The following is a 26238-nucleotide window of genomic DNA, read 5'->3' on the forward strand; positions in this document are numbered from 1 at the left end:
ATTTGGGAATAGTTTTTAAAAAAAAGTTTTCCAGCATTAAAATGTTATAACTTGCCTCTTTTTTATATCTATTTAAAATTTGTTAACAGTTTGAGTTCTTTTTTTTTAAACTAGAGGTCTCTGTCCCCTACTCACCAAACTGTGAAGATTGTTTCTGAATCTTATTTAGTTTGCTAAGATTTAAATTGTGTGTTACAAAGAATCAGATCAAAAAGCATGTTACAGTTAGAACAAAATAAAAAAAATTCCCCTCCCCTACCGTAGAAAATAGAATTTATGTTAAGGGCTCATTGTAATTAGACCAATAATAATATCAAACTCCCACCCAAAGAAGGAAATAAAAAATTATGAAAATACACTTAATTAAATAATTTTTTAAAAACGCTTCAAAGAGATCTCTTTTCCGGGGTCCAAGCTAACTTGTATTAAATTTCACAACTATGTGAGTGTTAAAGGATATTTTAAGCAATTTATGTGAAATTTTGGTGGGGAACTGAAGGTGGGATAGAACACAAGCTCAATTTCTTTGACATTTCATATGAAGAGATAACTCAAAGGAGCAAAATGAATAAAATTATTAACAGTGTATCATTTCTCAATGTAATAAAATATCTTTCTGTAGCAAAAAATAATTCTACATTGGTTCTCTAGTTTCTTTTTTAAAAAGGTTTTTTGGAACCAACTTATATTAAAATTGTATTATTTTTACAGTTCTACCCCCCCTCCCCCCACATACTACAGTACTGATGTGCACAGGGAGTTAAAATAGTATTTAGGCACTAACAAACTTGAAATGTTTTGTGAATTTTTTGTTAATATTTGTTTATAAGTTCTTATGTGTTGCTTATTTCAGAGGCTCCCATAGTGGTTGTGCCACAAGGTATCCATGGTTTTAATATAAATACAAATAATAGAGATAGACTTGGATGCCATGAGAAAGTTTTGTTTCTTCAGAGGGCCTGTTAACCGGAAAAGTTTGAGAACCCCTGGCTTCTATGAAAATTTTCCATTAGGTAGGGTGATTTTTTTCCTCTTTTTGTTATAATTGAGTGAAAATAACCTGTTTTTTCTTGATGGTTGTTGAAAAGTTTATTTAATTTCTTACTTCAACAGGAGGAAGGATTAATTTAAAAACATGGATCTGAAGAAAATGTGTGAAGAGGTTGGAAATGGTAATAAATATTTATTGCAAATTACTTTCTTATGCTGGTACTGCTAGTATTTAATATAAATTACCTTCAGTACTCCCACGTTATGAGCTTCCTTGTAATTTTGGAAAATTTCACTTTGTCTTCAGAAAATTTTACTTGGTACTTACACCCCTTGTTCTGTTATGAAACAAATAAGGAGATGCTATATTCAAAAATATGCATTTTTAAAAGCTTTTATGTAAATGCATTGTTAAAATTAAAAATCTACTCAATGCGATAACTTCTTGCAATTTTTACTTTCTTCAACTGTTGCCGGAAAATTAATTTTGAAATTAAAAGAAAAAGACAAAAGGAAAAAAATTAAAGGAAGAGACAAAGTTTGTATCAAAAATCAACATTCTAGCAAATTTTGCATCGAGACCCATTGCATATGACATAAATAATACTAAAATATTGATATTATATAAATGTTTAGATCTATATCGGGGCATTACCCGACTTATGTTTTTAGGAGGATTTTACCAAGCACATTTCTCGTGGTATATTTAATCACTAAAATATGTTTTCCTTCATCTATGTTATTGATATTTGTTACTATAGATCACTTAAATGAGGGGACATAAATTTAAAGTCATTTACATGAGCAACTTTCAAGGATATCTATCTTTTAAATGAAAAAAAAAAAAAAAGAGAAAAAATCTGATGTGTACAAGGGTTTGCACTGGGTTCAAAAGTTCTTTCGCATACCTCTGACCCTCTATTTACAAATAGTCCTCTGACTATTTGTAAATAGAGAAAAACCTGAAGTATTTGAAGGAAAATAAATCTTAAAGGCTCTCTTTAAAAAAATCTTACTAATGTATTTTCTGGTTTTAATACACATCTAGCATGTACTGGTATTAGCATCCTACTTTTAACTCTTTCTCAATGCTCATTTAGATTTTACCAATAATCCAATGTCGGTTTAGCTTGTAGACTATGTTTTGGTTTCTAATGAGCTTTGCAGACTGCTGAAAAGAGTTCTGGTACTGCTGCATGTGGTATTAAAAATCGGAAAGTAAATGCTGTTTTGTTATGCAAGAAATGATGTTTCCAATAACTACAATAGAAATAAATACTTCAGGTAAAGCTGAGTTTGTGCAATTCTTTAATTATAATGATTTTACTTTTAAAATGAAATTGAAAAATAAATAAGTAAAAAATAAAATAGTAAGATCAATTTTTTCAGCAAAAGAAGTAATAAAAGGTGTTTTGTGGAATAATTTTGAAAAATTTTGGAGAGGTTTTGAACTCTAAAAATAAAAACCTACCTCATGAATACGACCCTGATCTATATATGTGCAGAAAATAATTTTCTGAATTTTGATTTCAGTTTCTTGTTTTTATTTATTTAGTTTATTTTAACAAGAGCTTGAATTTTTAGATTTGAATTCTTATTTCTCACACTGCTTTGATAGTAAATATATTTTAGATTTGTATAAACCTACTTGAATTAATTAAAAACCTTGTAAAATTTATTACTATTATTAAAAATATTAAGTAATCTAACTGATGATTAGTTCATTATTCATGCAATTTTTCATGTGATGAGATTTTTTGTAATTTTATTTATGTATTTCCTCTAGAAATCAGGAACACGAATTTTGAATTGCAGCAGTTTTATGAGCAAGAACTTCCAGTTTTATTCAAACATCCGTTGGACAAAATTCCTTTAGCCTTGCTTCGAGAAATGGCTGAACAGCTTCATTACACTCTTTTAGATTATGGGAAAGGAGAATGGCAGGCAATTGTGCAAAAAATGGGTCTTGAAGATAATCGTCAAATTAGGGTAAGATTTATTTTAGTGTTAGTATTTCTACATTTCACATTCCCCGTGTGGTGACTGGGGTGCCCCAAAGGTGACCATGTCGTAACCAATTGGCAAGAATAGTTCCAATGTATCCCCATGCATATCGTAAGAGGCGACTAAAATGGGCTGGGAGAAGGGTTAACAACCCTACCCTGTAAAAATAAAGGAGCCAAATCAGTCCCCTGTTTTCGAGTGCTCCAGGTCTTTGATCTCCAGGGGCTGTACCACATTTTCTTTTATCATGAGCTCCTAATTGCTCTCATAAATTCAAAATTAGAAATCCAGACTTCTGTTCCGTTTTTAGATCCGAGTTAATTGCCAGTGACGAAACTCTCAGAATTATCAAGATAGTAACATTATCTGCTGAAATATGGTTTTTATCCGACAGCCGCAGTACTATCCAACATCTTACCAATTGGACAAACGTTGGAGACAAAACAACCGTTTAAATCCTTAGAAATCTTAAAGAACTCACCCAGCATCATGAGATATACCTACAATGGATTACATCCCTCATTGGTCTCTTTGGCAATGACACAGTAGACCTCCTGGCAGGGTTGGCCGGATTGGACCCAATGGGTTTTTTTGAAAAAACCCATTATTTAGCCCACTTTTGTTTTTGTTTTTTTTAATTTTGAGAAGTTTTTAAAAAAATTAATTAATTTAAATACTTTTATAATTTAAACTTCTTTTTTATTTGTTCTTCATCACAGACAATGTAAAAAAAAAAAGATCTTTGAACTTTAATAGTATTTCTTAACTCTTAGCGCATTAAAAAAAATACTTCAAAGATTTTAAATAAATATATTTAACTTTTTCTTAAACTGATCAATAAATAACTCAAATTTTCTTGACTAAGTCCTGTCACATCTGATTTCCTCAATATTTGTAGATTGTACAGAGGAAACTACTCTTGCTAAAAGGCTTTCATGTGAATTGTTTTCTGCAAACCAACACGTCACAAATCTCGAATAAACAAGGTATATTTTTTAGAAATTAATAGGCTTTACAAACGGTCGGACAGAAAACAGAATAGGATGTACAGTATTTATATTATTTTACGAAAAAGTTTAATATTTCTTACTCTGTGTACAGAAATAGAAAAACGGCCAACATAAAATTCAAAGAAATGTCTTGAAGCTGGAATTCAGTAAAAAGGGATTTAAACTACTTGAGGTTCCACAGTAGTTTTGCATAACAAAATGAAATACAATAAAGTAAAATGCCAAAAAAAAAAAAAAAAAAATGTAGCAATTAAAAGCGAAGAATAGATTTTATCACTCAAGAAGTAACTTGCCTTAACTGATGGTAATCATGGAAACTAAAAACGCTGAAACTTCACTATTCTTGGGTTTCGTCGTCTTTTATACTTTTCTTCAGAAAACGCTGAGTTTTAACTAGTTTTCCAACTTTTTTTACCCCACGACAATTTTTGCGCTTTGTTTGTATACTTACACTACAATATGCCACAAGTACCCCACATTTTGCCTAAATGGGACGAAAAAACCCAATTTCTTTTAAAAAAACCCAGCTTTAGTTGGGTTTTTTTGGGTTTTATTTAAAAAAAACCATGGGCCCATGGGCTTTTTTAAAAAAACCCGGGTTTTTGCCAACCCTGCCCCCTGACCAAGGAAGGTGTCACTGAAAATTTGGTGTCATGAAGAACTTTGACCTTCTCAGAAATTTTTTCTGAAATGAAAACTTTGAACCAAGAATTTTAGAAGACTCCTCTGACTCACTCCTGGTACAATAGGCAGTCCCCAGGTGGCATACAAGCTACCTTTACTCCTGTTTGGTCATAGGAAAATTTCAGGCCCTCTCATTGACTTATTCGAGTGTCAATCAAAGCTTCAAAGACACCATTGTAATGTTGCTAGTCGTCTTTCGCACTTTGTTTCTTGTTTGTAATCTGCTAAATACGAATAAGCATTTGCAAATGATATCTTTAATTGAATGTTGCTGGCAAAAACAGCATTATTATTTCCAATCAATTTCATTCTTTGCGAAACAAATGAAAGCTGCCTTTGAGTAACTATGTTTTGAAATAAAAATAGGTGGCGCCATCTTTGGGCAAAAAAATGCATGTTTTACGACATTGTTTTGATTTAAATTGAAGTTATTTTTAAAATAATTTTCACGGTAAATTATTTTGTAGATGGAGAAGAGCGAATTCTGCAATTTTTTATATTCTTAATGATATTTAATGCAATTTGAACAGCACTTCTTAAAGAAATGATTACTTTTTAACTTAATAATAAATACTTCTAGTGAATAATTCAATACATAATAATTTCTAATATAATTTTCTCTTGTGCCAATTTTTTTCTAGCTAATTTCTATTGAATATGAGTTAGCATTCAAAAATAAGACCTTCAATTGAGTAGTGAGTGCATCTGGAAAAAGTTCCTTTTTGTTTTGGAAGAATTTCCTTCTTTACAAAAAAAAAAAAAAAACCTAATCCTTTACTTCAAAGATTATGTTTAAAAGAATCAGCTGTTCACGCACTACTATTGGATAAAGTCAGCTGAACAAAATATCATATCGTTATTGGTCAAAAGCTTTATAAAGCTCTCTAACAGGTAGTCCATTTTTTTATGTTAATCCGATTTTTTTTTGTCTATATTTTGTTTATCTTATCGTTCATTGGTTGGATTGCTTTATGTGTGTCTTCACTGGTTAAATTCATAATCCTGAATTAAATTATAAATAGTCGATGTGTACTCTTTATAAAATGCTAAAACAATTGAGATGTCTGTATTTAAAAAAGAAAGGCTTCCACCTTCATTAAATTCAATTTTTTTAAATACTTTAAAAAATTTTCAATGAATGTATGATATTTAATGTATTTGAATGATTATATTCAAATTGTTTCAGAACTATTCATGAAAACACGAAGGTCTTATCAGCAGTACAGCAAAAAAATAAGGGAAACTTTTTTGCTAATTTTGCAGAAAATATTTAACAGCTGCAATTCTCTTCATGGGCCAGTCTAAAAAATTTCGCTGTATTTTTTTATTACAATACATTAAAAGTCATATATTAATTTCAAAATTGTCTCAAAAATGGTTGAGTTTTCAAGTTTTAGAATTTTGTGAAACTTTTTTTTCCCCAAATGTATTTAGGTTAAATAGTAAATGAACTGCATGAGAAACTGCATGAAATTCTCTTGAATTGCCTCATCAACTGTGTGTGATAATTTTTTTAAATTAATTATAAATGAATTTAAGGTAACAAACGATGCAATTTCTGAAAGTTTGACTTGAAATAACATATATATAATTTTACATTATGAAACATTGCTTTTTAATGTTATTTTCAATTATTTCATTCAAGAGTTTAAATTACCTATTCCTTTTTACATAACTTTAAATATTATGAAGAATATTAAAAGATTTGCTGTTTAATTAAAAAAACTTACATTGAGAACTAGTCGACAAATGAGTTAAATTAAACTCCAATAGCTCCTTCTGCAAAAGCGCCATTTTTTACTTAAAGATAATGCTATTTATTCGTTTAATTATATACTTTACAGGTTTTTTAAAAAAAAGCAGAGCATTATTTTATTTTATGAGTTATGAAATTAGAAGGAGACAAAAAGGATATGTTTGCCAGACTCACTCAAAATTCAATTGGAAGTCTTATTCTTGAATGCTAACTCATATTCAATAGAAATTAGCTAGAAAAAAAATTGGCACAAGAGAAAATTATGTTAGAAATTATTATGTATTAAATTATTCACTAGAAGTATTTATTATTAAGTTAAATGGTAATCATTTCTATAAGAAGTGCTGTTTAAATTGCATTAAATATCATTAAGAATATGAAAAATTGCAGAATTCGCTCTTTTCCATCTACAAAATAATTTACCATGAGAATTATTTTAAAAATAACTTCAATTTAAATCAAAACAATGTCGTAAAACATGCATTTTTTGCCCAAAGATGGCGCCACCTATTTTTATTTCAAAGCATAGTAGCTCAAAGGCAGCTTTCATTTGTTTTGCAAAGAATGAAATTGATTGGAAATAATAATGCTGTTTTTGCCAGCAACATTCAATTAAAGATATCATTTGCAAATGCTTATTCGTATTTAGCAGATTACAAACAAGAAACACAGTGCGAAAGACGACTAGCAACATTACAATGGTGTCTTTGAAGCTTTGAGTGACACTCGAATAAGCCAATGAGAAGGCCTGAAATTTTCCTATGACCGAACAGGAGTAAAGGTAGCTTATATGCCCCCAGGTGGTGCCCTTTCCATCAAGGCGGATAGAGTTGTCCAAGCAACGATCAGTAAGCTTGCAAGTGGGCACATCAAGTGCCAATCTTTTCATTTAGGTGAGAAAGTTTTTGAGACCCGTACCAAATGTAGATTGGTGCAGGCATCTCCAGACCATGTTTTGATTTGTCGTGTACTGGACAGAGAGGACATTTACACCAGTCCTCTCTTGGTTTATGATTTTTTGGGGACATTCGGGCTCATGGACCTGGAGAAATAAGTCATCATCACATTTCACATAATACAAATAACTTTGAAAGAGAAGATCAGAACAGGAACTCAGAAATCAACAAAGCTGGTACCAGGCCTGTAACCTGTTGCCAAGTATAAGCATCAGGACAGGCCTTAAACTTTGTAGAGGTGCTTGAAAAAATTAAACACATACACATCAGCAGCATCATGAGGATCATGACTGATCCCCACAACAAAGCCAAAGGTAGTCTTAAACTATGTTTTTCAGATTTCAATTTCAAAAAAATACTGGGAAAGAGCCCAAGACCCCCACCACCCTATTTGGCTTGAATATTACTCTTACACTCCTCCCCTTCAGATTTGTGTGCTTTAACTTCAATAATGAACCCCCTACAAAACTAGAAACTGGATTCACCTTTGTGCTGTGTGCTTAATTCTCAATTTTTCCATGGAAGAGCATCTGGAGTATCAATCTTCTAGGTGTAATTCTTTACCATTAGGGCATTAGGCTAAAGTGCTGTCTGAATTGTCTCCTCTTCTACCTAGCCTGTGCATTATTTTTTTATTTATTTTGTATGGAAAGTTGACTCAAACCAAAAAGACTATGCATGTTAACCTTTTCGTGCCTCGAATCTTGTTCTAGAACTGAAACTTCTTTTGCTCACCCTCTGACCTTTTCCCACTAAGATAATATCGTTCTTAAGATGAAGATAAGACTGCATACTCTTAATGAAGTCTTTACTACTTCTGTATGATGACAGAACTGTATAATTGTTCGTAATAGATGTATTGGCAAATCTGAGAACGCTGGCAAATAAAAGTATTATGTTAGCTTTGTTATGGGCTGTGTTACTGATGCATTAATGAGGATTTACTGTATTTACATTTCTGTGCTTTCTGTATCTTACTTGTGTAAGAATATTTTTAAATGCGATGTTTAATAATGATCTTTTAGAATGTAACACTTTACGCCAAAGCGGCAGGAGAACTTCCCATTACTTTTGCCCTTCAAGGTCCCCTGTCACATAACAGAAGCTATGGGGACATTATCAAGTGTTTGCTTGAAGAAAATAGATTTGATGTGCTAAGGGATTTAAAGCCTTTTACTGAAAGTAAGTATTTCCTTGTTCTATTTTATTGTTCTTATTTTCATCTTTGGTTGTCGAAAAATACATTCTAAGTACAGTCGAACCGCCATACATATCGAAGTAACAAATTGCTGGAAAAAATTCGATACTTAGAAATTTCGATACATAGAAACAATCTTATTTTATCCCAAAAATCTCCTAAAACATTAAAATTAAAGCTAATTTTCGTGCATGAAACCCAATTTTTTATTTATATGAGCATCGGTTTAAATGAAGGTTAATAATTGAAAAAATAACAGAAGTTACATTTTTGTGCCTTCGTACATCTTCATTCTTTGGCAATTCAACTTGATTCGCAACATTAGGGGATTATCGTTTCAACAATGTAATCGAAAGAAAAGTAAAAAATCAATCTACTTAACTTGAATGATTTTTATTGAAGCTAAAAAGACTGGGAATGATAATCAACAGACAAAAGGGATAACTTGAAACTGATTTTAGTGTTACTGGTTACAACTAAGATTTGAAATAAACTTGAGAGAATTTAAGAACTCCAGAACGAAACAACTTCCTATCTACACACCCCTCAAAACCCAGTTTGCTTATGAGTTTCATAGCAATCTTTAGTGAACAAAATTTTCTCCCATGACCTTCATTTTTCATGAGACAAACAGTCCAAAGTGGCAAAAAAAAATCTACAAAAGCCTTGAAATTTTTTCGATATATAGAGATTTTTTTCAATATATAGAAACAATTTTTCTATGTAATGAACATAGAAATTTCTGGGATTTTGATGCATAGAAAATTTTACATTTGTGGAAGCTCGATGTATGGAGGTTTGACTGTATATTCCATTAAAGTTTCATAATTTGTAATTGTTCTCACAAATCATTTTCAAAGGAACTTCAGGTTTAGAGCAATAGTTGTTAATTCTTCAGTTCCTCCAAGAAACTAAATTAAATTTGTTTTTCTGTATAGGTTTGTATATGTCATCAGTGCAGATAGAATTCACCTTCTTTCCTTGGTCATAAGAGTCCTTTCCTGTATACTATAAACTATCATTCTGTGATTGCCAATATGGCTTAAAGTTAAGAGTTCTGGGAGGGTTTTACCCCGAAACCCACCTCGCTTCATGCCTGGTATAGGTTTTTAGGGGGGGGGGATTAATTTGAGTTAAAGAATTTTCGAGGTTGTTGACCACCTTCACAATTTTTAATCCATCGTGTCATGAAAAGCTATCTGTGTATGTGGTCTAATTTGTTGGAATAATATAAGGATTGCCCAAATGAAAACTGGACAAGTGTAATAACATCAGAATGAATGATTCAGTTAGAGCGTCACTGCAAAAGTATATAAAGGGGGGTATGAGGTATGCATCTCAAATGCTGTTCAGCAGTTAAACATGTTTGCAGTAGTGGAAATTGTACAAAAAGAAAGTTGTGCTATCCATGGATGTGTCCAGATCGGAAAGAGCGGTAATACGGTTAAGGGCGGCAAAAAACGTTAGATCTGCCTAGACCGGACCAAGCAAACATCGCGATCACCAATGATTCCATTGCCTTCGTTAATGAAATGATCCTGACTAATCGTAAGATTAAGAGACCAACTCAACCTAAGTCAAGGAATGGTTCACACTATCATCCACAAAGATCATCACAGGAAACCTTGACACAAGGCATAAAACTGGTCAATTAAAGTTAGTATTTTAGAAATTAGTCATTATTAGTCAGTGTTTACAGAATTTAGTCAGTAAAGTCAGGGTTTTTTTTTTTTTTTTTGAAAATTTACTAAATAACTAATTTTAAGATAGTGTTCATTGTCAATATCTTTTAATTTATTTTCCTAGTTTCAGAAAAGTTTTATTCATTATACAATAAATGTATGAATTAAACTAAACATTCAGTCAAAATTTGTACCGAATTAGCTGTATATTATGCTGCTGCATATTACAAACAAAGCTAGTATCTATTTCACTAAGTATGACACTTTTTTGTTACTCCAAAGTTTGTTAATTTTTTAAATTTTAGTCAGTATTGGTCAGTATTTTATAAAATTTGCTCAGTAAAGTCAGTATTTTTGACCCTCCAAGCAGTTTTACCCCCCCCCCCCTGCAAACGACCCTAAATAAATTTTTCATTGGGAAGCTTTGGAGCACCTTATAGTCCGAAGGTGTCAACCTGTGACTTCCACATCTTTGGGCCACTTAAGAGACCATTAGAGGGGAAACGTTTCCATTCAGACGATGAAGTGAAGGAAGCAGTGCAGGACTTCCCCAGGAATCAGCCTCGATCTTTTTACAGCGATGGTATTGACCTGCTGCTGCAGCGCTGGGACCTGTGAATCAATGCCCATGACGATTTCTTTTGATTTACATTAAAAGTATTATTTTTATTCAACCTGTCCACTTTTCCTTTGGGCAACCGTTATATATTGCAATGAATTTAAAATAATAGAAAATAAATATTTTCATTGAGAAAAAATTTTAAGCTTAAAGGAGACTTTGCTCCTCAGTTTGGATGTCTCAAAAAAAAGTCCATAAACACAAAACAAAAGCTCACTTTGAATTCTCTTTTTATGATCTTTTAAGACTTTTTTTTAATACCTATGAATTTTCATGCTGAGATAACCTTTCCGGACTTATTGGCCGTGGTCTAAAGGAAAAAGAAGAAAAACCAAACGTTTTGTTGAGCTCTGCAGCTGACATCATCTGTGGATGGGTTTGAAGCGACTAATGGGCTGCTCCATTCGCTCTGGTATTTAAGACAAACCACTGGTGGGTGCCGGTTCCTTATTGGATGGCGTTCCCAAACTGCTAGTGGATGCCGGTCAAGGGCGGATCCAGAAACTTCTCAAGGGGGGGGGGGGCAATAGATTTTTATTATATATATTTATATATATAACTGACCCCAGCTAGAGTGGCCCTTAGTCGATTTATTCAATTTTGTTTTTTCTAATTTAATAAATTTTTGATAAATATTATCATCTCGGAACTTAGATTTTGTGTTTTCAAAGGATACAACAAGCCTACAAGGCTACAGCAAGGGCTACAAAGGCTACAACAAGGTTTTCAAAGGCTTAAAATACAAACCGTTAATTACAGTTCACTATATTTTTGAGCCGTCTTTTCGATTTTTAATGCGTGTGTTTATGAGGCGTTAAAAATATGTATGCACGCACAGTCACATGCAGACCAAAACTTGTCGAATCAGAAAAAGAAAAAACGTAAAGAAAATACAAAATACATAAACGTACCTTGTCTAACAACATCTGGTAGCTCACTAGTTTCATGGGTTTTTTCTTTGTCTTCTTTCTTCTTGAAAAATCCTAATAAATTGATTTGTTTTCTTTTGGACATAGTCAACTTTTTGAAGTTAGATGTAACCAGTATTCAAGAGAGACAATGACTGATCATTTCCCCCTGTTTCCTAGAGTGACTCTCTACAGAATGACTGGCGTCATCAAAAAATCGGTGGCTTTGAATGTCTGATTGCAAAGGTTATGTTTCCCCCTTTCCCCTTTATGATTTGCATTTTAGCCCGTTAGACTTTTTCTTTCTCAATGAAGATCTTGAGGTTTCTGTTTCATCATATTTTCAAGCCAAAATTCAATTCCAACAAAGAAGAAAAAAATGTTATAAATTCTTATTCCTATAAAGGCAAGAAAGAATGTTCTTTTGCCTCTGAAGAATATTTTGTTTTGCAAATATTCTTTAGTTGTTTTTTTTTTTTTTTTGATTAATTTTGGTAGATGCCGGGTTATTCCTCTCTTGGCTCAAGAGAGGGGGGCGATCTCCCCCCCACCTTGTATCCGCCCTTGATGCCAGTTCCTGATTGGATGGCGGCCTTCTGTTGGATGGTGATCTCTGAGGAACCGGCACCCACCAGCGGTTTGTCTTAAATACCAGAGCGACTGGAGCAACCCATTACTTACTTAAAACCCACCCACCAATTATGTCAGCTTTAGAGCTCGACGAAACGTTTAGTATTTCTTCTTTTTCCTTTAGACCACGGCCAATAAACCCAGAAACGTTCTCTCTTCATATTTATGCCGGCCGTGAAAGCCTTAAGCATATTTTAATTTTTATGCTGTTTATTTCTTTTTGCCTCCATACATGTAGAACAGTAAGCTTTGTTTGGTACTGTTAGCATTTTTTTGATGAGACTTCATCCTCTTATTAAGCAGGGGTGCCCCTCCCCTAAGGGGAAGGGTGCATGCCCCTCAAGTCATAAATACACCCCAGAAGCAAGACCCCCTCCTCCCAAAAATGAAAAAAATACCCCTCAAAACACCCCCCTAAAAATTTCAATGGCACAGTCTGCGCCACGACCCCCCTAGGTGGGCACCTCTGTATTAAGTTTTACCTCATTAAAAAAAAAAATATTTTTCTTATTCTCTTTAGTTCATGACAGCATAATATTCCATAAAATTTTAATTGTCTACATGCCCACCATTCAGGGGAGTCAGTCGCAAAAACAGAATTAATAAATCTTGATAAAGTGGATACAACCATGTTAATTTGAAGAGCCATTGAAGCATAATGAATTTGCTCTAATATTTTCACTTTCATTGAAAAAAAAATGCCAAAACTGTTCTTTAAGTAAAGATTAAAGTTTACTTTAATTGTTCTATTTGTTTCTGATGCTTGCTTTAAATTCTTTGAATTCCTTTGTTGAGAAACTGTTTTTAACTATTTTTCCTTGTGATAACTTGCATAATCTCAGAATTTTTTTAACATTTTGATGTGAAGTTTCACTGTTTTTTATGTCTTCTCAGTTATGTTTTGATTTGGAAGGCACAGACCTTAAGTTTTGATTCCATTTTCAAAATTTGTTATGTCTTTAAAAACTAGTATTTGGTGCATGACATCAAAACACTTTTTTTAGTATATAGAACTGCGCTGCCGTGGGCAGTTAATGGGCAATAACTGCAAATTTTTCATTTTTTTTCTTGCATTTTTGTCAACTGTTGTACAAGCATTATTGTATAAACTTGCTTATTTGGTTTCTGCTGAAAAACAAGCGTGGAAAAAACTTCTAATTCCAACATCTTAAGAAAGATATTAATATATTGGAAAGGGTTCAATGATGGGCTACAAGGCTAATAAATGGACTTTCTCATTTAGACTATGATTCCAGACTTAGAAGGCTAAAAATGTACAGTCTTGAGCAAAGAAGAGACCGAGGGGACAGTTGCTGGTCGTCACTTTTGTATTTCTATTTATATCCCTATTGTTAGGATTGAATTCAACACACATTTCCCCAAGTATCTCCAAAACTCATTTCTGCAGATACTGCCGTTTATCTGCCCACAGCAGTACAGTGCAAACTCATTTATCTGGACCAACTAGGGTCAAAGGCAACCTGGAGTATCGAATATCCGTATAATCCAGGTGATATTGGCAACAAGCAAAGTAAATCCTTAAATATGTGCACTTACTGTTTATTATGACAAAAAAACCATGTTTTGTAACAAATTTGATAGAAATGTTTGCAAATGCAAGACAGTACTGAATATAAAACAATTGTCCATATTATTTATTTAAATAATGGGTCGACTGTCTTCTGTTTGAAACACCTGTTGCATCTGAATCGTGTGATGAATTGGTGATCATAACTTTTTGCTATATAGTTCCAAAAAGAGAAAACAAGAAACTGGTTGGACATGTCCATTCAATTACTGAATTGTTGCACTTTTTTGCCCTTGTCCTTTCGAAAAAATAAAAAAAAAACTGAAGTAGAAAAATAAAAGTTATCCTAGTTTGTTTCTTAATACCGCACAACCTCGTTTATCCGGCCATCATTCATCCAGATCTCTGGATAATCAGGATCAAATTTGCAACCTTTTTTGAATAAAATTTTATTTTTCATCAGTAATTATAAATCTCAAAGCGAGTAACCTGTGTGGTGAAAAGTAAAAGAATATATGTAACAAAATAATTAGACACACATTTGCAGGAAAACTGCATGTATGTGTTTCATGGTTTCTAGGAACCACTATTCTTTTATCAGATGTGTTTTCATCCATAAGTTCACTTTTTCATTGAAACAGGTGTTCCTTGTAACCCTGAAACACATGTATGCAGTTTCTTGCAAATTTGTGCCTAATTACATTGTTTTATATTCTGTTACTTGTACATGTTTTTGTATATGAATTGTTAGTTATTTAATTTTTTTTAGGAGATCTTTTAACAACTCTTTTTAAAATCTTTCCTTCTGTAAAGTTTTTTATCTCTTGATTCATTGTAAAAATTCCCTTAAAAGTGGATCATAAATGATGTCACACATTTTTTCAACATTTTTTACACCCTCTGCCCCTTTGAAGCAGAGGGACGGAGGGGACCTTTCCATGAGTTACATGTCACATTATTTTCATGAGCATATGAGAAAAGGCTTGATGTCATACTTGTTACTCTCTCCCACCCCTTTGTCACAAACTGTCACAATTTTGCAATCCCCTCCCCTTCAAATACAAATACAAAAGTGACAACCAGCAACAGGCTCTGGGCCCAGCTAGACTGGTCCTAGTCAATTTACAATCCCCAGTGAAGATCAATGGCCCTCCTAAAACTATCTACTCCCTTGCTCATTACCACCTCTTCCGTTAAACTGTTCCAAGGTTCCACTACCCTGCTAAAATAATAATTTTTCCTAATATCCATGTTAGCCTGAGATTTAAATAGCTTAAAACAATGACCCCTTGTCCTGTTTTCAGTGCTAAACTTCAGCCCCGTAACATCTTTCATTTTAATAAATTTAAACAACTGAATCATGTCCCCTCGGTCTCTTCTTTGCTCAAGACTGTACATTTTTAGCATTCTAAGCCTGGAATCATAATCTAAATGAGAGAAGTCCATTTATTAGCCTTGTAGCCCACCTTTGAACCCTTTCCAATACATTAATATCTTTTTTAAGATAAGGAGACCAAAACTGAAATGAGGTATTATTTGTGGACGGCCCTTATTAGATTTTTTCTACTAACTTTTTAGTGTTTTACTATCGTAGTTATCAGTTTTACTACATTGATGATCTTTATTTTAGAACTCATAAATGAAGGACAAAATAGCTCTTTTTCTGGGAAAACCTTATTCTATAAATTATATTCAGATCTTCAGCCACCTGCTGATTTTACGAAAGATCCCCCAAAAGAATCTTTGAAAGAAGAAATGATGCTGGAAAAGAATTCAATTGTCGCTCCGAAAAGTGAAAAAGCTTTGGAAAAAACGTCCCTTGTTGTAAAGCTGCCTAAAGAGCCAGAATACATTTCTTCTATAACTGCTTTTATTCCGCATACAACTCAAGATCAAAGAACAGCCGAAGTTGTGTTGACGGAATTGCGGAAAGGAGGCATCTTGGGAAAATTGTTGTCAGAGCTGGATCACCTATTTGCAATAAATAGATCTCGAGCTTTAAATGCTGTTCTGTGTGAGGTAATTTTAGTTATTATTAGTACTTTTTTTCTCAACTTTGAAAAAAACGAAACAAAATCACTATATAACCACATTTGAAAGTAGTAACTTGAATGTTTGCTTATTTATATTTTTTATTGTGTTACCTTAAATATTTTCTTGAATCTTCATGCAAGATTGTGTTGTGAACTATGTGTTTTATACAGAAGTGGATTTATTCATAGGAAAGCACTTTCCTGGGGGGGGGGGGGTGGCAGAGGGGGCAAATTTATGCAAATATCAATCCGATGTTTTTCATTGAGGAGTTTAGATTTAGCAAAATTTTTGCACTTGCATGTTTCAGTAAATGGCACCACTATAAAAATTATCTACTTTTAAAATAGTTATGCTATTAATTTTTATGCAGTTTTTTTTTTTTTTTATTAAATGAATAATGTCCTTGACGGTCAAAGAAAATTAGTTTGGAGGGAGAGAAATATATGGGAATGGGAGAAAATGTTTTTTTTTTTTGTCATGCGCTAAAAGGGTTTGCATTGCATTTATGCGATTTTGGGGGAGAAGTGAAGTACAGTGGACTCTCTCTATTCTGAACACTCAAGGGACCAAGCAAAAGTGTTCAGATTACAGGGGTGTTCATTATAGAGGGTTTCAAATCGTTTTCGATTCATGGCACCCTTTGAAGAATTAGCATTTTCTCACGGCTCCCTAGCCTATCTCTGTTACTTACATTGATACCATGGACATTTTGCAGCACTCTCCGCCTCTACCTACGGCACCCACTTAGAAAACCCCTGCGTTAAAGGAATGTGCTCAGCATTTTACCAAGTGAGCTATACTAGTTATTGAGATAAAGGTGCTGAATTTGGATTGGCAGCTATTGCAATGTCCAGATAAACTTAGTAGGACCTAGGAACTAAACTCCTGCATTTTTCTTTCTTTCTTTCTTTTTTAATTAAAAGAGTTTTACGTAACATTCAACTATGAAATATTACAATACAGCTATCGGTACAATACGTGTTAAAAAAGAGCAATTTTATGTTTTTGCAACGTGTAATTCTCCTGCAAGGTACGTGTTATCATCTGATTGTTTAAGCGAAAAGTTTTCCAAGTGATTCTCAGACGCATATTGCTATTAGTTGATCGTCCTTTAAAGGTCTTGAATTCTACTTGATACAATGGTTAGATTCGTGAAATAAGCAGTTCAATGGCAGTAACTTCAGGCTCGTTTGTTGCTCATGCTGAATGATTTTATGTAATGCAATAATATCCATGAAAATAATTTTTCTTCTTTTTCTCTTCATCTTTTTAAATGTTCTTCAATTATTCTGATAAAATTGTGAATGTATTTCAGATTTGCCAATTTGACTAATAGGAATTTCCTAGTACTAATTGTAAACATGTTCAGTATATAGAGAGGTAGTAGTTGAAGGGGTTAAGAAATAGTATTCATAATACTGGGGTGTTCATATTATAGGGTGTTCACAGTACAGAAAGGCGAGCCTATGTTAAGTCTGTGAAGTCTCGCCGGGACCATCGAAATGTGTTCAGAATATCGGGATGTTCACATTAGAGAGTGTTCAGATAGAGAGAGTTCACTGTACATTGCTTCCACATGAGGCTAAAAACTCTCTTTAAAAGCAGAACCCAATTTAGAAATATTAGGACTGTATTCCCAACTGATCTGTTGGGAGCCCATTGAATTGTTACAATCGAAGAAAATGTTGTGTAAGAGTCTCAATTGCACATCTTTTTGTCATTGCATAGGTGCATTGGTAGCCATCCTCCCAAGAACAATGATGTACCTCTCAAAAGTTTAATTGCTGCAGTCTGCACCATGACCCCCTCCCCATAGGCACCACTAGCATTTGCATGGCTATAGACTGCAATACACTGAGGGTGTAAATAAATGATATTCAACCTTTATTTTATGCAGGCCACGTATGCATGGTATGTTATTTTACATCGGGAACAACCATTCATTATTGATAATTAATTTGTGATTTTTTTTTCTTTGATAATCACTGAATGTATTACATAGTGGTGGTCTCTTCCTCTCCAAAACTAGTTGAAATTGCTTGCAAAAAGAAAAGTGCATTTTTAGGGTGTACCATGACCAAGTACATGCTCAAAAATAAGTTTATCACATTGTGCGAAGGTTTTGGGAGAACTTGACCAGGCAATTCAGGAAAGTTCATTGAGCTACATGTACCCTGTGAACCACAGTTTGAGTGGTGTTCATGTAAACTGACTAGAATAAGTGTGTTTCGAAAATTCTTAAACTCTAAAATAATAAAAAATGAAAACATATGAAAAAATTTTTTGTTTTGGTCTATAACTTTAGCTTATAATTTAGCTCTTAAGCTAAGAAGATTAGCTATCCAGATTTCATTATTTTAAACAGGGAAAATCAGACCCTGTTTAAAATATTGCGTATTTGTAAGCAAAGTTAAGATTCAAAAATCGGATGAATTGTGAACCAGGATCCTGTACATTGATGTGTAGATCAATGCTGTGTTGATACTAGTCAATGCTGTAATGATACATCAAGTTGGAGAAAAGTTCTGTGTTTTAAGATACTGTACGTCGACAAGTACTTATTGATATATCACTTAGCTTTAATTATCTACAAGGCTTTGAGCTATGTTGCAAATAAGCTGATTCTAGCTCTTTGCAGATTTAGTGTTAAATTTATCTTACTAAAATTAAGGCAGGCATAAAATTAATTATTCTAAAGTTTTGATCGAGTAACATGATTTAGGAGTCGTAGATTTTTTTTTTTTTGAGCTAATTATTATTAGTGCATGCCGAATAGAGGAGACTTGTGAGTCATTTAAATGCAGGTTTACCCAACAAATTTTGGCCGCAGATACAATGTCGCACAAGTTACTTTTAAAATATTTTTGTTATTTTTTTAATTTGGTTATTTAAGAAGTAAACAAATCAATAACATTGTCATTGAATTTAAGTATGCAATTAATCATGTTTTTTTTTTCATTTGAGAGATGGTTAGAATGCTTATTCTGTCTTTGCCATGGCAAGATGATATAGATTTGCACTGTGTTGAATATTATTAACTAGCGGTACCTGCACGGCTTTGCCGGTAGTAGAAAATTAAAAGGTCTTTTGGTTCGCCTGTATATTTACGAAAGACGTATGGTGAATTTCTCGCCAATTGACTTGCCCATGTTACGGTCCCACGTTATGATAACTTGATAATTTACTCGTCCATCTTATGATAATTTTGCTTGGGAAAATGTTCTTAAAATAGGAATAGAAAAAGAATAAAATTGAATTTTTGAAAAATCGCTTCGAGGTGCACACCCCCATACTACAGACTAACTTTGCCAAATTTCATGAAAATCGGCGGAATGGTCTAGGCGCTATGCGCATCACAGACATCCAGACATCCTCCAGACAGAGAGACTTTCAGCTTTATTTTTAGTAAAGATATAGTTATTTATTGCTGTGCACATGACTCGATCAAACTAAGGCCCCCATAGTAAGGAGCCGACGCATCCGCCATCTTGGATCAAAAGTCGTCTGCTGTTGATCCATTATCGTGGAGCATGCATGTAAAACAATGTTATTATTGGCTGTATTAAAGACATAAAAATGAGTGGTTGTGCCGCAGTTAATTGTACAAACAGTACAGAGAAAGGATTTCACTCAGTTAGATTCCCGAATCAGGCAAAAAGAAGAAAAAAGTGGATTATTAATTGCCAACGTGGGGGCTGACTGGAAACCTGGACCTGGAGCTCGATTGTGCGAAATGTAATCTTTATACCATAAACTCTTACGTATTTTTATTTTCAGTATGGTTGAAGGACTTATTTTGAACATTAGTTTTAGACAGTTTCAGTTCATTTCTGATTAATTTCTAATTTTATTATAAAAATCTAAGCTTAAAGAATACAAGGTTGCCAGAAATTGGACTAGTTTATTTTCTTTCGAATTCTAATACTGTTAAAGGAATTAGAGAGTTTATGCACTCATATATTGTAAGTAATAGAAGTAATAATTTAATTATTTGATTTCTAATCATAATCGAATAGTTTAAAAAAGTTTTTGACCTCAATACTAACAGGCGAAGCTGTAATAGCTCGCCAACTGAAATTGCTTCGATTTTACGACCTGTTTGTTTTGCTTTTCGCTCATTCTTGACAATGCTCATTCCCTATACTTCATAAAAGTTGTTTCTGCTCCTTTTTGTTTCGAAAGAAGAACTTCTTAATCATTTTTCTATAATAGAAATGTTGACATAAAAATTCATTCTCTGTTATTAGCGGTTCTTAACATATGGCAACAACTTTGGCGTCATTTTTAAAAAGCTGCAGAAAGTTGTTAACGTAGCTTTAAAAGCTTAAAAATCAGATGATCTTTTCAGCAACAAAAATAAAATACTCCTTTTAGGTGTACTACGTCCCCCATGGCTTTTTCAAATTTAAAAGTAAACAAGCTAGTTGAAATCTGAGAAGCTAGTTGAATACAAAGTTAGTTATTTTGTTTTCTGTAACTTCTCATACAGTATTCAACCTGGGGAGCGGGGGAATTTAAATGTAAAAGTCCTGTGTTAACTGTGTCGTGCAACATTTTTTGTACACTATTTGAAGCCTTTTACTTAAGTCTTGAATTTAAGTATACCATTTTATTAGAAAACACTTATTTTTCAGCCTCTTTATTTTTTTTACAAGCATTGTAAATATTGACTACAAGCAATTATTCATAAATTGCTACAAACTCTCTTTGTGTGTGTGTGTGTGTGAAATATTATTTATGCATTCAAAGCACTAAATAGCTCCAAACTATTAATATTTTTGAAGTCATTTATCTTGAAAATGCAGAGTGCATATCAGGGCTTGAAATTATAGTGGTTCGCTGGTCTGGGACTATCCCATTTTTTGTTAAAGATTTTAGGTCTTATAATTTTTTTTTTAACCGGAGGATCAGGCCCATCAATTCTATTTTTGGGGGGGAAAGGGGGGATTTTATCAGGAATTAATTGTAAATCCCTTTTTGAAATAAAATTTAAAACTTATTTTCCTCTATGATTTTTTGACAAACATTTCAAACCAAATTTAGGCAAACATTAAATAAATTAATACTTTTATAATATAATTAAAAAGATATGAAGTAAAGGAGGTTAAGTGACACAAATATTCTTTTTTTTTTTGCATGTACACAGTTATTTGTATTTCCTGCATATTTGCATTTTTATGTTGCGTATCTGCGTTCTTGTATTCATATATTTAGTGCATTCCAAATTCAAATCTCATTATGTATTTGCGAGAAGAAAAAAAAATGCATTGCACGAGTACGAAGCTGATCTGAAAGGAGTGATAACACGCCAAGCGAGGCAGCACGCCTGAACACCTTTTGATCCAAAATGGCTGATAAGTCGGTCTGAGTACTTATAGGGGTTCTAGATCAAGCCAAAGTGATGTCCTGCTCCAGTTCATGTTTGATGCTCCTTTCACGAAAAAAATCTGCAAATATTTTAAAGTAGTTGTTTTAAAAAGGGGAAGAAAGAAGGAAATTTACCTTATTTTGGTGCACCTAAATTATGGTGCTCAGGTCCACGGATGTGTCAATCAGACCATAGCTGTGCAGTTATGTGTATCGTTTGATAACCGTTACTTTATATCAATATTAAACGTTGGTTATCTTCAAAATTTCCAGATAAATCAAAGAAAAAGTTTCACTTCTTGCTCCCATGGATACATAATTGAAAGCAAAAGGGGTTATTACTAAAGATTTTGTCTACACTCTGTATATTGTTTTTCATACCTGCAGATAATTTTGAGTTGTGTGCGCATATATTTCTGATATTTTTATTCCTCGTTAAATATTAAAGAAAGAAAAATTTGTATTACATGCTAATTCAGCTCTTTGTTTTCCAGGTCGATTTCATCATTCCAATAATTTCAGAAGCATATATTCGGCAAGTTTGTCCTTCAGTTTGTGGGGTTCAAGACGAAGAGACTGCAAACAATTGCTTTATTTTTAACCAATTCTGTAGTGAGGTGTTATGGACTGGTTGCTTGAACTACCGTGTTCGTCCCATTCTTGTTCCAGATTTCAACCGAGAGCTACTTAATCCTTATGCCTTTTTACGTGATTGTGCTCTCGGGATTCCCGAAATACCAAAGCTGACTCGTATTTTAAAATGCACAAAATCTCTCATTCGCAATGTTAGGTCTTGATGGCTGCAAAACAGATTCTGCAAGTATGCAAAAGTATTAGGTCTTTCATTTTTTGAACAATCTTTTCTATATTTCATAAGAGGTTTGTATTTAAAGATACAGGCAAACCTGTTTTTGTGCGGTCTTTTTTTTTTGTGCGATTTTTTTTTTTTTTTTTGAGCAGTATATGAAAATTTCAATCAGATTTGACTCCATTAGCAAAATTATCTATGAAACAAGTGCGAGGTAGTATCTTCAAGAGACAGGGGCATCCCGATGGGAAGTCATTGTGTCCTTCCAAAAATTTTCTTATTCGGGAACAAAATTATCATCACTTGGTTTATTTTGATTTCGTTTAAAGAAAACTTTTTCGGTTATTTTCTGCGTAAGACTTTTTTTTATGCAGTCCCTATCCACAGCATATATATATATATATATATATATATATATATATATATATATTTTAACTGTGTTGCGGAAACAGCTTTTTATAGCTACTTGTGAAGTTTCAAACACCTTTCTAATGTGATTTTTTATGCGGTCCCTATCCACCGCATAAAAACAGGTTTGGGTGTATTGTTGTCAGGGGCGCAATGGGAAGTTACTGTGACCTCTCAAAAATTTCCTTATTTCGCAAATTTTGTCTGACAATTCCGCAGAATTTGAGTTTTATTCTGCAAAATTTGTAGTTCCATTCGGCAATTTGAGACTTTCCGCTCTCCCAAAAATTTAAGGTAGGGACGCCTATGGTTGCAATTCCAGATAACAGCTTAAATTTTATTGATGCAGTGGTGTAGTGGATTAAAAAAAGGTGGCAGGACACTTAAAGATACAAGCATAATTTAATATAATCAAAACGTGGTTTAATACTTGTATTAAAATCTAGAAAAGTGGAGTAATGTTGTGCCCTGGCATCCCTCTTGACTACGACTATACCAAGACAACTGCACTGATGCTACTGTTACAACTGCTGTCGTATACAACCTTTTTTCTAAATATGAGAAAAATATAGCGTGAGAAGAGATTGGTTCAATTTTTTAAGTTTAGAAAATTTTAATAAAAAGATATTTTTATAATTTTGTATATATGAGAAAAATATGAATTTTATGTATTTAGCAAAGTAATGCTTGGGCTAGGATAGGATTATGGCTCTGACCAAAATGCAGTGTAGCATCTCATAAATTTAATGAAGCTTCAGTTTTGCTTCAAATACAAAAGAGACATTTAACAATAAGCTCTGGGTCCAACTAGGGTCAGGGTGTTCCCTAATAGTTTTGCTTCCCCATGCGATGTTGACAAGTGCCACCCCCTCATCTTAATAATATGTATATATATACAGTGAAACCTGTATATAACAATAAACCTGTCTATAACAATATTTTTTTAGGTCCCAACAGTATCGTTGTAGACAGATTTTACTGTATATATACAGTTGGCTCTCTGTTTAACGACGGCTTTTCACGGTCCCAGATGGTCCACTATAGTGTTAAAAGCATTCTATTTAAAGACATTTTCTACTTGAGGACGATTTTTCGTAGCCCCTTGAAAGTCGTTAAACAGAGAGTCAACTGTATATATATATATATATGACCAAAAGTATTAAGACACTATCAAAAATTCACATTTTTAAGGGTTTCTCAAGAAATAAAATTGCTTTGTAACTTTTGTCATGTAGCAGGTATGCTCCAGCTGTAAACTTCCAATGAAAATTATATCACCCTTGCGTTTTGGGGGTCAGCAACAAATTGAGGAAAGCAAAAATGTTTTTTGGTCATCATTCGTCGTAAATAGCTCAGAATAAGATATAAATTTCAGAAATTGTCTTGCTTACTATATACAATCATTTTTCATACTTTTGAGAAGGTATCACTGATATTTACAAAAATATAAGCATTTCTTCCAAAACTACAAATTTCATTTGCAGGTTTTTGACTCATAACACGCAAAGTTTTTCATCAAAGCTTACGAAACTTTCAGAAAACTTCACCGTATACAAGCGAAGTATAATATTAAAATTTGAAATAAAAATGTTGAAAATTTTATAAAATAAGGACATTTAAAGCAATTAATTATCGCTGCTCATGTGCGAAAGGTATCAATTTATGACTTTCATCATCTAATACCCAACTAAATTCCTTAACTCATAAAAAAATTCCAGTTCAATATCTCAAAAATCTAGAAAGTTATCAGCAAACTAATGAGCCGAATTTGAATAATTCATAGGTAGGCGACATACTGTGAGGGGTCCTTCGCAAGTTTGTAACATTTGCTTGCAATTGTTCAGTATGATTCATGATAAAAACACCTTATTTGCGAACGATCCCTCGTGATACGTAGCCTATCCAAGAGTTACCACTGAGAGCCACAAGCCCCTTTAGTACAATGCCCCCCCCCCCCCGCACTGCGATGTCGGGGCCTGCAACTTCACCAACAGCAGGATATGTATTTAACTTTTATACAAACCCAGAAAAAAAAATTGCATTTTGATTCTTGGTTATGTCTCATTTTTATTCTAATACATAATAATCATTTTGAAACATAAGAAGATACCCTTTTTAATTGTATAACTATATGAAGCATATATGGAGTTTTATATAGGAGTATACAAACGTAAAGAGTATTTTGATGAATCTACAAAAGACTGTTCAGGTAGTTTTCTGCACAATTCCATTTTTAAAATTCATAATCAAAAAAATATTTTTCTAAACTATTCTGGTTCCTTTTATCAATGCTTTTTATTCTTGTTTCACTTTGTACGTCTGATATGTATTTTAATAATTTTTATGTAGTAAAAATTTATATTTTGTTATGAATAAACTTATCAAAAATTGACTAATTTGTATGAAGTAACTGAAATCAAACCAACTGCTGTCATCAATTCTAAGAATGCCAATTTTATAAAATAAAAGTTAAAAATAAATGTATAAAAAATACATGATTTTTTTTTTTTTTTTTTTTGTGATGAATTAATTCTTGCATGATCGATTCCAATCCATACTATATTATTTGTTTTTTTCTTACGGTGAATAACTCTCAATCAAATAAAAAGCGCTTCAGTATAATATACATTCCAATAGTTTCCTAACAGCATTTGTGGTAACTCATACAAAATTAACTAAAAATTATACCGAATTTAGAATACACTCATTCTAGGTAACTTTTAACAAGAAAAATTAATTATTTGAATAAAAACTATGTAGAGAGAGAGAGAGAGATGCAAATTTAAATCGAAAATCTTTCATACATTAACATTTTAAAACTATACCTAGTTTTGTTCTGTAGCATCACAAGCTTAGTACAAAATGACTATATTGTATGCAATATAATATGTAGAAAGAGTGAAAGAAGAAAAGCATCAATATTAGAGGAAGAATGCTTTTTGTCTTTTATGTAAAAAACAAAAATGCAAAAAAAAAAAAAAAAAAAAAGAAAGAAAGAAAAGAAAAAAGACAATTTTAGATTATATTAAATAAATGCACACACCCGGATGACAATTCGCAACTCCAACAAACTATAGGGGGCACTGCAGCCACTGTCTAATGGCGGATGAAAAAGGTAAAACAAACGCATGCTGTAGCGTAGAAAACGCTAAAAAGCTTAGTAATTTTTGTTTGTATGCATGATTTTTTTGCTTTTGCTTTATTCTTTTTAAATTTTTTAAGTCTTGTGGATATTCTGGCCCACGTAGAAAGAAATGAGAATTCAAGAAGCATTACTCTAAACGTCAGAAATTAATGCAAATTACATAGTTCGTAGTTCTAAGCAGCCATTTCACAATGTTGAATTCGATATTTATCAATTCTTGATGGAACAACATTTTCATTGTGGCCATAAGACTGGCAGAATAATATTAAATGCTATATAATTTAATTATATGACATTACGAATTATTACCAAAAGAGGAAGATGATACTTCTTTGTCTTGTTTGGCTAGCGCTTATTGTTTTGCATTTGTAGCCGAGGATTTTTTCTTAAATTGCCGAATCGGTTAATTTAAAATTTTTCTCTTTCGTATGTTTATAATTTCTGAATCAAGATTTAATTCTGTCATGCTATGCAAATCATCAGCAAAATTCTCACGGATATACGATGGTAG

General features: G+C 32.8%; 1 protein-coding gene across 1 annotated transcript; it reads left to right on the forward strand.

Moving 5' to 3' along the window:
* Positions 1–855: 855 nt before the first annotated feature.
* On the forward strand, positions 856–25033 carry LOC129220130 (uncharacterized). The gene is made up of 6 exons (XM_054854473.1): positions 856–1013; positions 1114–1172; positions 2777–2979; positions 8426–8582; positions 15596–15984; positions 21861–25033. Exons 2-6 carry the CDS (start codon positions 1136–1138, stop codon positions 22161–22163), a joined length of 1089 nt encoding a protein of 362 aa, XP_054710448.1. The 5' UTR covers positions 856–1013; positions 1114–1135; the 3' UTR covers positions 22164–25033.
* The last annotated feature ends 1205 nt before the right edge of the window (positions 25034–26238 follow it).

This window comes from Uloborus diversus, chromosome 4 (genome assembly GCF_026930045.1).
Source record: "Uloborus diversus isolate 005 chromosome 4, Udiv.v.3.1, whole genome shotgun sequence".
Taxonomy (NCBI): domain Eukaryota; kingdom Metazoa; phylum Arthropoda; class Arachnida; order Araneae; family Uloboridae; genus Uloborus; species Uloborus diversus.

Coding starts and splice junctions, on each gene's coding strand:
- LOC129220130 (XM_054854473.1), top strand. CDS start 1,136: ATGGATCTGAAGAAAATGTGTGAAGAGGTTGGAAATG. Junction 8,583..15,595: donor TTTAAAGCCTTTTACTGAAA/GTAAGTATTTCC, acceptor TCTTTATTTTAG/AACTCATAAATGAAGGACAA. Junction 15,985..21,860: donor TAAATGCTGTTCTGTGTGAG/GTAATTTTAGTT, acceptor TTTGTTTTCCAG/GTCGATTTCATCATTCCAAT.